This window comes from Ammodytes marinus (assembly GCF_949987685.1).
Source record: "Ammodytes marinus genome assembly, chromosome: 22".
Taxonomy (NCBI): domain Eukaryota; kingdom Metazoa; phylum Chordata; class Actinopteri; order Uranoscopiformes; family Ammodytidae; genus Ammodytes; species Ammodytes marinus.
Genome location: NC_137226.1, coordinates 16,603,980 through 16,616,377, shown reverse-complemented (window position 1 = coordinate 16,616,377; position 12,398 = coordinate 16,603,980). Strand labels below are relative to the sequence as shown.

The 12,398-nt window shown below is 40.6% G+C and overlaps 1 protein-coding gene across 1 annotated transcript; it reads left to right on the top strand.

Moving 5' to 3' along the window:
- Positions 1-3,099: 3,099 nt before the first annotated feature.
- On the top strand, positions 3,100-12,006 carry LOC307268788 (optineurin-like; the record flags this gene model as incomplete). Its single annotated transcript, XM_080051534.1, has 10 exons — positions 3,100-3,182; positions 3,349-3,498; positions 6,058-6,142; positions 6,290-6,442; positions 7,147-7,305; positions 8,504-8,590; positions 9,883-9,960; positions 10,080-10,222; positions 10,571-10,653; positions 11,595-12,006. The coding sequence occupies 10 exons, from the start codon at positions 3,100-3,102 to the stop codon at positions 11,705-11,707; spliced, it is 1,134 nt and encodes a 377-aa protein (XP_079907660.1). The 3' UTR covers positions 11,708-12,006.
- Between the last annotated feature and the right edge of the window lie 392 nt (positions 12,007-12,398).

Here is a 12,398-nt window from a genome sequence, read left to right as displayed (position 1 = left end):
GCTGTTTTGAGGTTTTTTTTAGACATGAGAAGGAAGTCGGCATGAGATTGCGTCTCTAGTTTGTCAAATTTTAGTACACTTTATAAAGATTAAGATAAGAACAGGAGAAATATTGTGGGACACATCTTTTCGGTTTTGGGCCCTTGTCCTCTGGCACATAGTCTGTTTGTTGCTGTAATGAAGATGCTGAAGATGAGAAAAGTTTGGACTATCAAAAGAGAAATGGCACCAACACCTTGATACCAATTAAGTTTGTTCACCTTTCATACACATGTTAAAGTTGTTTACCCCCTTGAAGGCTTTAAAGCAATATTTTCAGGGTTCCACCTGGTATAAAAATAGAACTACGTCTATATTTTTTGCTTGGAAATTATATTTTATCTTGAAATGAGGTGTTGATGGGAAAAGGAGCAAATACACCATGTTGGCACTTTAATATGATATATATATATATTTGATTTTGACACTGCAGGTGATACTGGGTAATTACGACATAATGTATTTAACTGTTTAAACAACCTGTCACTCTATGTGAACCCTTTGTAAGTTGATGATTCTGCAGTCTGTAGATTATAAAGGCCTTCTGATTCTATGTTGTAATTCTGTGTATGAAAATAAAATCTGCAAATTTCTGTCTGCTACGAGTCATATTTTGACACAAACAATACTTGGAGGATGTATTTCTATTTCTAAGTGCTTGGAAAAAAAATGGATATTTGAAATTATGAAATGATCCTGTACATGTTAGTGTGCAGTAGCGCTAACATGATATGAAACCTTTTGAAATAGTATTTATATACAGTACATAGTGTCTGTGATACTTTGCAGTCACAAATCATTTTCAAATAGAACGGTAAACACTGTAGCAACTTAGTTTACGCATTCTTTCTCCACAATTTTAGCATTTGAAGGGTTTCAAAATAAATGTAGCCTTACATATTTTATAGAGTGGGTGTCTGTGGCACGTGGGATACTCCGTAACAAATTGAAAAGAAAACAAGAGGAAACTCCCCACAGTAACCGTGACCCTTTCATTCAGTTATGATTTGCTTAATAATTATTCATACCATTTATTTTACAATTATTTTGAAAGGGATCTTTTCGCTTTATAAACAAACCACATAGGCTCCTGAGTTACCCATGGACAAATGTTGCAACAAAATCTTCCAGAAGAAAATAATGTTTTTTTTAACATATTTTATCCTGGAAAAATATTTAGTTTAAGTCCTTAGATTTTTTTAAAAAGTCGCTTTACGAAATAGAAACCTATTATTTTTAGTTAGGCAGATACCTAAACATCTTTCAATAGTCATTCCTATATTAAATTGAAGCTTACGGTGTTGGCTTGAAATGTGTACCCCTCACATTTCTATCGTATTGTAATAAAGAATAAATTAATCATCAAAGACACCCTTACACATTGTGACAACCAACCCCATCAAGGGGTCGGTTGTCACACACTAAGGGGTCGTTTTTCACAATATAGGAATAGTCTTAAAAAGAAGGCAAGAAAGCAGAACTAAATTTGAAAGTTTATTTGCATTGTCAAGTTGACAAATTGGCCTACACAACTTACTGTAGCCTTGGCAGCTGGTCTAGTTGGGATGCACTGGGTTGTTTTGATTTTGTTGGCCTTTTTTCTTTTGCATGCTAGCTGCCTTTTCCTGCTCTATTCTCTCCTTCCCTGGGGTGTCAGTGAGGATACAGCTTGACAATTTATTTCGTTATTTGGTTCCTTTGGATACATGTGTGACAACCAACCCCCCCAAAAAAATGTGACGACCAACCCCAACTTGAATTTCTTGCTAGCATCAAGGCCAACAACCATCTGACAACTAATTAGCTTGCTAACCACAATCTAAAACTATAGTTTACCCTTCACACTTTTTATGGGTAAAAAGTGTGTTGTTATAAACCCATTGTGTAAAAGCCTAGAAGAAAAATACTGAGGAGCTAAATATTTTCAATTTGACATGAAAAACACAAACAGTCCACTCAAATTCAGCAGTCTAACTCCAAGGAAGACTATGTAGGTGACCTCTGATCCCAATTCTGGATATTTACATACCAACATTTCACAGACAGCGCCTTCTGGTTCCGAGATATAACGATTGTGACAACCAACCCGTGTGACATATAACCCCGTTCTCCCCTACGATATGATCTATGTGGAGTAATGTTATATGATATTCAATGTGAAATAATAAGTTCTGTCTGTGTTAATGTAGATTTATGAACCGCTTTGAAAACAATTCCATCCTTAGGCGTACATAGGCAGTTAGTTTGAACTGTGTAAAACAAGTATATATTATGGAGTCTCATCTCTGTGCATTCGTCTACGGCTTCAGAATAACCAGGGGTACATTTGATCAATCAAGGAAGGACACAGCTAACATTCAGTCCAGAGCAAGGCATTATGGGAAATGGGCCATCCTTTGATCATCTTTTCATTCATCCATTCATCGGGCCTTCTCATGTAGCCGGGGTGCGTTCAAAAAGCGAGGCTATGCAGGCCTGGCTTGAGTCAGCCTTGATGAGACAAGGCTGAACTGCGTTAGGGAAACGACTTGAGGCCAACCCTGCAATCCCAATACTCTGATTTAGATTGGTAGAAAAAACATTTAGGATGTCCCAATTCATGTTGTCAGATTTAGTATGCTTGAAAATACCCGGATGACTACTACCTCCGACCGAGATTTTAAGTGTTGAAATCAGAATTCTGAGGCAGACGGTACTGACCCTCAATCCAGTGGGCACCGTAATCGACGTATGAAAACAACCAGCGATGATGCCAGAGGCAGGTTCAAGGAGCCATTCATACATTAGTACAAATGTGTCCCAATTGTGTGCCTAATGCATATGGTAACTAGATTATTTTTGTGATAAGCTGTAGTATGTAAAATAGAAAAAAATAGCATGCAATTTGGAGATGAGGATAGTATCAGCCTAGCTTTTTCAGGTAGGCCTGGCTTTCTTGAGCTACTTTGATGGAATACCCCTCCTGGCATAGGTCCATTGATGTTTGTTTTGTCTTTAGTTCTCCTTATGGTAAAACCCTAGTGAAAAATATTTCAGGAGGAGTCCGACCTGAGTTCTCAGATGCGGTCGCTGTTCCGACAGCTGCTGCAGGCACAGAGCAAGCTGGGTGAAGCAGAAGGCATGAATAAGAACCTGCAGGACAGGTTAGGACCACACACACATGCCCACACTGCCTTATCTTAACACACAAACCATCAAGTAAAGGAACAGTGCCAAAATCAGCCTTTGATGTGCTTAGGCTATTGTCATTTTGCACACACTCTTGTTTACCATACACCAGTGGTCTTAAATGGGTGTGCATTGTGCTAGATGTCGGGAGGTGGTGCAGGACGTAGTGACTCTGAAGGCCCAGCTGGTGGAGAAGCAGGCTGTGCAGACAGAGAACGACCGGCTCAAGCTGCAGCTAGACAGCATGCAGTCCCAGAACCTGATGGAGCAGAGGAAGGCTGCAGAGGAGAGGTAGGGAGAGACACACTCACAGGGACACGCACACAGGAGGATACACACGGACACACACACTGACAAACAGACACACACACGGACACACACACACACACACATACACTGAATCGATTAATCTCCTTTTTTTATTTAGTCAATGTATTGAACATGATAAAGTAATACAATCACAAAGTCAACTTATCGTTCAAAATACAAACAAATGGGAGCCTCTGCAGCATATAAGCAACCCGTATACAAATCAAATAATATTGGTCATGTTCAAAACGGTTTAAAGCTCCAATATTATACACTTTTCGGTTCTATTATACACCATATTATATGGTCTTAGTGGTCCCTAATACGTTTTTCTTCAATTGTTTGCTGAAAAAAACTTTCAGATAATTTATTGTAGGGGAGAACGGGGTAAGTAGGCACACTTTTTACTCGAGTGAGAATTGCTTATCACCTAAACATCTTTCAATAGTCATTCCTATATTAAATTGAAGCTTAAGGTGTTGGCTTGAAATGTGTACCCCTCACTTTTTCTATCGTATTGTAATAAAGAAGAAATTAATCATCAAAGACACCCTTACACATTGTGAGAACCAACCCCATCAAGGGGTCGGTTGTCAAACACTATGGGGTTGTTTGTCACAATGTAATCTTAATGGGAATAATCTTAAAAAGAAGGCAAGAAAGTAGAACTAAATTTGAAAGTTTAATTGCATGGTCAAGTTGACAAATAGGCCTACATAACGTTCTGTAGCCTTGGCAGCTGGTCTAGTTTGGGATGCACTGGGTTGTTTTGATTTTGTTGCCCTTTTTTCTTTTTCTTGCTAGCTGCCTTTTCCTGCTCTATTCTTTCCTTCTCTGGGGTGTCAGTGAGGATACAGCTTGACGATTTATTTCGTTATTGGGTTCCTTTTCTGGCTGCAGCCTTGAGATAACATGTGACAACCAACTCCCCAAAAAATGTGACGACCAACCCCAACTTGAATTTCTTGCTAGCATCAAGGCCAACAACCATCTGACAACTAATTAGCTTGCTAACCACAATCTAAACTATAGTTTACCCTTCACACTTTGTATGGGTAACAAGTGTTTTGTTATAAACCCATTGTGTAAAAGCCTAGAAGAAAAATACTGAGGAGCTAAATATTTTCAATTTGACATGAAAAACACAAACAGTCGTCTCACCTCAAATTCAGCAGTCAAACTCCAAGGAAGACTATGTAGGTGACCTCTGATTCCAATTCTGGATATTTACATATCAAAATTTCACAGACAGCGCCTTCTGGTTCCGAGATATAACGATTGTGACAACCAACCCGTGTGACAAATTACCCCGTTCTCCCCTACTATGCTGATGTTCAACTAATCTCACAATGGCCTATTTTTTTAAAAGAGCTGCAGCTCCCCTCGTAAATATACAATCTCCCCCCGCCCCCTGTCCGGAAGTGAAGCCAGATACGCTTCCCCCTCTGTCTGTTTGTAAACAATGATGACGTATAGCCTGTTAGCACAGTTAGGTTTAGCCTACCCATGAGAAGAACCAAGTCTAGTGCTAGTAACGCACTTTGAACAGTTTGACATGACCTATCCTTGTCTACATGAAAGACTATGTTCATACAGATGCACTGACAGCCACACGCTAATGGAAACAGCATGTTCACAATAAAAATGCTGCAAAAGATGGTGGCTTCTGCGAAGCTAGCTCGGGAGCTAGCTGCTAACAATACCACTAAAATCAGTGAAAAAAATTATCTTCAAAGTCAGACTTCTTCAGTATACATTCCAATCCTATGTCCTGTTAAAAATGAGGCATTTCCAGACTGGTGTAGGGAATAGAAATATGTTTTTATGAGCAAAAGCTGAATGCTTGTCCCAAAGCTAATAGCTATACACCAGTCAGGCAAAAATACCAATAAAAACATTTATTTCAGTTTCACGGTTTGAAAAAAAGCACAAGTAGCTTCCTATCCGTTGTTATTAAAAACGAGGCTGCTGTGGTTAAGATAAATTAGTGGATTATGCAACATTCATCATGTTTTGCCGTACAACAGGCATCTTGTCGCTTAGCAACAAGCAAACAACATGGGGGTGAAGGAATATTTTTCGAGAGGATCTCGGGGCCGTGGACCAATAAGAAATAGGGGGGTGGACTGCACAGTGGAAGCTTCTGGCTTTCCAGTTTGACGTCAGAAACTGGGAGAATTCTGACTGGAGTATATTGGGTGGAGAGGTGGAGGGTTTCAGAAAAGGGGAGAGTGAGAAAAGGAGAGAGCTTTCTTTTTTTTTATACTTTGGCAGTCTGTAGGCACACCGTAGACCCATAATTATGTTCAAAAACATCGGAAAAGTGCATTTGCACAATATGGGAGCTTTAAGTTTAAAGACTTTTCTGCTCTAACCCCCTCCTAGTTTTTCATTCATGGATAATAAAAGTTCAGCTTCCCTGATATTTAACTGGATCAGTTTGAACAAATCAACCCCTTTGGACAAAACCAGAACAAAATAATGGGGACAGATGAACCAAAAACCACCATTTCAATATTTATTTGTTTCCTCCCCTCGCAGAAACAACCTGGCCCAGCTGAAGGACGCCAACACCAAGCTGTTTGAAGACTACAATGAACTCAAAGAAGAGAAGAAGAAGAGAGAGGTCAGTTCTCGTAGCAAATTGAGGAACCATTTTTTCTCATATTAGCAAAAGATAACTGATTTCTCCCAAACCTAATACAGTCATACCAATATTATCAATTAGAAAAGAGAGCCAGGCATTTTTGACGTTTTTCCTGTGGTCCTGTAGTCTCAGCTGGTGCAGAGGGAGGTGGTGGAACAGCTCCAGGGTCAGCTGACTGCTGCTGAAGAAGCCCTGGTCTCCAAACAGGACGATCTGATGAAGCAGGAGATGTCCCGCAAGGAGAAGGAGCTGGAGACCATATCTGTCTTCCAGGCTCAGGTCAGTAGGTGGGGTATGAATGGTTTGACGACAGGATTTCCTTTTTATTTCCTTCCTAAATTCACTCTAGGATTGGAAACACTCCACTTTTAGTAGAATGTAGAACTTCAGAGCTGTTTTGAGGGTTTTTTAGACTTGAGAAGGAAGTCGGCATGAGATTGCGTCTCTAGTTTGTCAAATTTTAGTACAATTTATAAAGATTAAGATAAGAACAGTAGAAATATTGTGGGAAACATCTTTTCGGTTTTGGGCCCTTGTCCTCTGGCACATAGTCTGTGTGTTGCTGTAACGAAGATGCTGAAGATGAGAAGTTTGGACTGTCAAAAGAGAAATGGCACCAACACCTTGATACCAATTAAGTTTGTTCACCTGTCATACACATGTTAAAGTTGTTTACCCCCTTGAAGGCTTTAAAACAATTATTTTCAGGGTTCCACCTGGTATAAAAATAGAACTGTCTATATTTTTAGCTTGGAAATTATATTTTATCTTGAAATGAGGTGTTGATGGGAAAAGGAGCAAATACACCATGTATGCACTTTAATATGATACATATATTTGATTTCGTAGCATATTGAGGAACCATTTTTTCTCATATTAGCAAAAGATATCTCATTTCTCCCAAACCGAATACAGTCATACCAATATTACCAATTAGAAAAGAGAGCCAGGCATTTTTGACCTGTTGCCCTGTGATCCTGTAGTCTCAGCTGGTGCAGAGGGAGTTGGTGGAACAGCTCCAGGGTCAGCTGACTGCTGCCAAAGAAGCCCTGGTCTCCAAACAGGACAAGATCGATCTGATGAAGCAGGAGATGTCCCGCAAGGAGAAGGAGCTGGAGACCATATCTGTCTTCCAGGATCAGGTCAGTAGGTGGGGTATGAATGGTTTGACGACAGGATTTCCTTTTTATTTCCTTCCTAAGTTCATTCTAGGATGGGAAACACTCCACTTTTAGTAGAATGTAGGGCTGTGTTCGGAAAGCCATACTAACGTCCTTCTCCTACTTATTTTGATTTCAATTTGAGTATGTGACGGTTGGGTATGCGAGTTTGGGTATGCAAGAAATACTAACTTCTGGGAAGATTTTGGGTATGGATCGATTGTATACTTTTCCTACTCAACCGCCCCACAATGCATTGCGTCTTTTCAAACGCCAAGGAAGGTTTTTTTTTAATACTTTATTTACAATTCTGCATTTCCTGCATAACACAGGACTGTATCTAAAAATCTAGTTCTATATCTAACCTGTGGAGGGCGGCAATACGCCACAGCGTCTAAACGGCCGGAATCTTATAAGAAGAAGAAATTCTTTATTGCTTGAGTATACCTCAGTGTGAATGTTTCGACCGGTTTCGACGCACCTCGCATACACAATCGATCTTTGAGTAGACCGTATGTAGTATATAGATGTTGAGTATGTAGGATATAGGACGTTAGTATGGCTTTCCGAACACAGCCTTGGACTTCAGAGCTGTTTTGAGGGTTTTTTAGACTTGAGAAGGAAGTCGGCACGAGATTGCGTCTCTAGTTTGTCAAATTTTAGTAGACTTTATAAAGATTAAGATAAGAACAGGAGAAATATTGTGGGACACATCTTTTTGGTTTTGGGCCCTTGTCCTCTGGCACATAGTCTGTTTGTTGCTGTAACGAAGATGCTGAAGATAAGAAGTTTGGACTATCAAAAGAGAAACGGCACCAACACCTTGATACCAATTAAGTTTGTTCACCTGTCATACACACGTTAAAGTTGTTTACCCCCTTGAAGGCTTTAAAACAATTATTTTCAGGGTTCCACCTGGTATAAAAATAGAACTATGTCTATATTTTTAGCTTGGAAATTATATTTTATCTTGAAATGAGGAGTTGATGGGAAAAGGAGCAAATACACCATGTAGGCACTTTAATATTATGCATATATTTAATTTCGTAGCATATTGAGGAACTATTTTTTCTCATATTAGCAAAAGATAACTGATTTCTCCCAAACCGAATACAGTCATACCAATACTATCAATTAAGAGAGCCAGGCGTCTTTGACCTGTTGCCCTGTGGTCCTGTAGTCTCAGCTGGTGCAGAGGGAGTTGGTGGAACAGCTCCAGGGTCAGCTGAATGCTGCTGAAGAAGCCCTGGGGCCTCATTTATCAACGGTGCGTACGCACAATAGAGTGCGTACGTGGCTCACTAAGCAACATTTGCGATTTATCAAAAGTATACTTGACGGGAAGAAGTGCGGTGTTCCACGCACAATATAACCCATGCGTACGGACAAAAAGTGGAGAAAGGAGAACTGGCGACTCCAGTCGGCAGATGAATGAAGTACGAGAACGAATGTGTCTGTGTAAAATTAATCGTATTAAGCCATGCATGCATGTCATACATCGGGAGTTCCTTTGCAAAACGGATAAAGCCATTCTTACAATTAATATGCCTCGACCGATTTTTCCATGGAGTGATACCAACAAAAACAAAACGAATTAGGATCTTAAATAGCCTACAAACGGAGACATATGAGTGCAAATAAAAACAAAATAGCAACGTTCGAATAAACTCTGCAGTTATTAAAGAATAACCTATCTGCATGTTGTGGAATTAATTCTGATAATATTGAGGTGGAATACAGCCTATTACTTTTACACTGACGCTGTTCTCGATGCCTCAGTCAGGCAGACAGGAGTGCACCTTTTCATACACTAATGATAAGCCTACTGTACATCACATAGGCTACTGTGATTTTTTTCACGGCTTTTAGTCCGTTTTATTTATGTGTTTTTCTTTGTGTTTAAGCACGTCGCAATTGTGTTTTGAAAGGGACTGTGAAGTTTATTATTAACCCTCCGCCGCCCGTCACTGCCCCTGGATGAATTCTCCGAATCTGTATCTCATGGGGGGTCTCAGTGCCCCCCGCTCGTGGCACAAACACTGTTGTGTGAGTGAGGATATGCACTTGTTTGCGTCCACTTTTATGTCGGATCACTTCTTTTTATTTCGGCCACAGCGTTCACAGAGATCGCCACAGGCTGCACTCTATCGCCTTTACGCTCACACTGCCACCAAACTATATTTTCCCTGTTCGCCACTTCTCCAACGGCTACTTCGGGGTGACCGCAGTGATCCACACCGTGTGGAGTTTATTTTTCCATTTCCCTTTCAGTCGGCGATTGCCACTACCGCCTTCATGCACTCAGTAAATGATATTCATTCGGGCGTGTCGATGACTATGTATGGGTAAATATGGGCGGTACGTGAAGCCCGCAAAGGCTGCGCCACATTTAGAGTTGATTGTGATTTATAAAGGGAAATAGGCGTAGGACGTGAGTGCGCACTGCTTCATAAATCGGAAAATATCTTTCGCACGCACTGCCCTAAATCCTACGAAAGCAACCTTCTAACGCAAATCCTACGCAAAGTTTGATAAATGAGGCCCCTGGTCTCCAAACAGGACAAGATCGATCTGATGAAGCAGGAGATGTCCCGCAAGGAGAAGGAGCTGGAGACCATATCTGTCTTCCAGGCTCAGGTCAGTAGGGGGGATTAATTGTTTCACGAAAGGATTTCCTTTTTACATTTCCTTTTTTTAATGGCTTAAATATAAATAAATACTAAAGACATTTTGGTCGTCTGTTTCTGTCCGTGCAGGCTGAGGTCTACTGCTCTGACTTCTACGCAGAGCGAGCGGCCAGGGAGAAGCTGCATGAGGAGAGGGAGCGTCTGGCCACTCAGCTGGAGTACGTCAAGAAGCAGAACAGCCATCTGCAGGAGGAGATGGAGTCACTGGGAAGGTACGGGATTATACACAAGACTGAGTTTGCCTTAACACCTGTAGTTCAGCTCAGGTGGTGCAGACCAAGGTTAAAAAAAGGAAGATGCAGTAAATGCTCTACTACTAGTGGTAGTCTGATGAACCAGCTAAAATAAATGAGCAAACTCACCAGAGTTTGTTTGAAACTTACCATCTAGTTAGATGTAAAGGCACCCTAAAAGGGTCCCTGCGTGTGATTTAAACATTTATGCATTTTGTTGTAGGATCCATTCTGGTGTAGTGCCATAAAGTGCTATTACAGACTGCACTCCAAGCTATTACAGAGTGCACTACAAGGTAAACACACTTGTCTTGTGTTTCTCCACAGGGGCGCTCTGAACCAGATGCAGAGGAGACACGTGTCACTGGGAGGAAGTCCACAGGGAGCAGGCGCTAGTCTGTTTGGAAGAGGTACTTCCTTGTTTGTTTTTTTCTATGTACTGAGCGTAGACTTCCAAGCACACTTCCTATCAAGCTGTGTATAAAGTCTTCTGCCTGAATCGACAGAGCCATAAAAAAGATAGTTTTGCATTTTGGGCAATAAGTTAAATGACAGGATTTATACAGCTTTTATGTTGGATAAATATGAGGCTAGAGCTAACATATGGTTAACTTTGCCTAGCATTAAGACTGGAAGCAGGGGGAATACTAAAAGTATTTCTCTACTGAGCCAGTGACTTCCTGGATTCTGTATACTATCATAATATTTAATATTTCCAGTTTGTATCTTATCACATTGTCGTTTTTACATTCCAATCTGTATATGGATTAAACAATATGATAAACATGCTTATTAGTGAGTAGATGGTGAGCAGATTATTTTTGTAGCCTTTCGTCAGGCTAAAGGTTCACCTCTGTTTCCAATCACTGTGCTAAGATAAGATAGCCGGCTGCTGGCTCTAGTGCCATAATTAGCATACAGACATGGGAGTTGTTTCAATCTGCTTGTCTAAGGCTCGGCAAGACAGTTAATTTATGTATTCCGCAAATTTGTCACACTATTCCTTAAACCTATCTCCTAAGCATGTTTGCAATATAACTTGAAGCATGTGGCTAGTTGACCAAGATACAGCTCAGTCAGTTTTCTTTTAAAGTTAATTTTTTGGCATTTTCAAGCTTTATTGGATAGTACAGAGTTGAAATGGGTAGAGAGAGAGAGGGGGGGATGACCTGCAGTAAAGGTCAACGGGTCAGATTTGAACCCGCGACAACTGCAACGAAGGCCGGAGCAAATGTGGTACGCGCTCTATCCACTACGCCACCCGGGTCTTTTGACCTTGGTGTAGTTCATTTAATTTAGGATAGCATCTGTCCAGTGTGTTCATGTTATGTTTGTTTCCTCTGACTCTCAGGTACCGACTGGCAGCATCAGGGGAACATTCCCGAACACGCCTGTCCCAAGTGCAACGAGATCCTGCCAGACCTGGACTCACTGCAGATCCACATCATGGACTGCATCAACTAGACCCACATCAGGACAAGTATCCACCAACAGCCTGCTACATTAGCACCTTATTCTGAGTCTTCCTCTGCTTTGGCCTGTACCTCTTCTGGGATACCCCTGAGACAACCCTTCATAGTTCCATGATCAACTCAGTCAAATTCACTGTAGGATTGGAAACGGTCCACTTTTAGTAGAATGTAGGACTTCAAAGCTGTTTTGAGGTTTTTTTTTAGACATGAGAAGGACGTCGGCACAAGATTGCGTCTCTAGTTTGTCAAATTTTAGTACACTTTATAAAGATTAAGATAAGAACAGGAGAAATATTGTGGGACACATCTTTTCGGTTTTGGGCCCTTGTCCTCCGTCACATAGTCTGTTTGTTGCTGTAACGAAGAAGCTGAAGATGAGAAGTTTTACCAATTAAGTTTGTTCACCTTTCATACACACGTTAAAGTTGTTTACCCCTTGAAGGCTTTAAAGCAATATTTTCAAGGTTCCACCTGGTATAAAAATAGAGCTATGTCTATATTTTTTGCTTGGAAATGAGGTGTTGATGAGAAAAGGAGCAAATACACCATGTAGGCACTTTAATATGATATATATATTTGATTTTGACACTGCAGGTGATACTGGGTAATTACGACGTAATATATTTAACTTTTTAAACAACCTGTCACTCTATGTGAACCCTTTGTAAGTTGATGACTCTGCA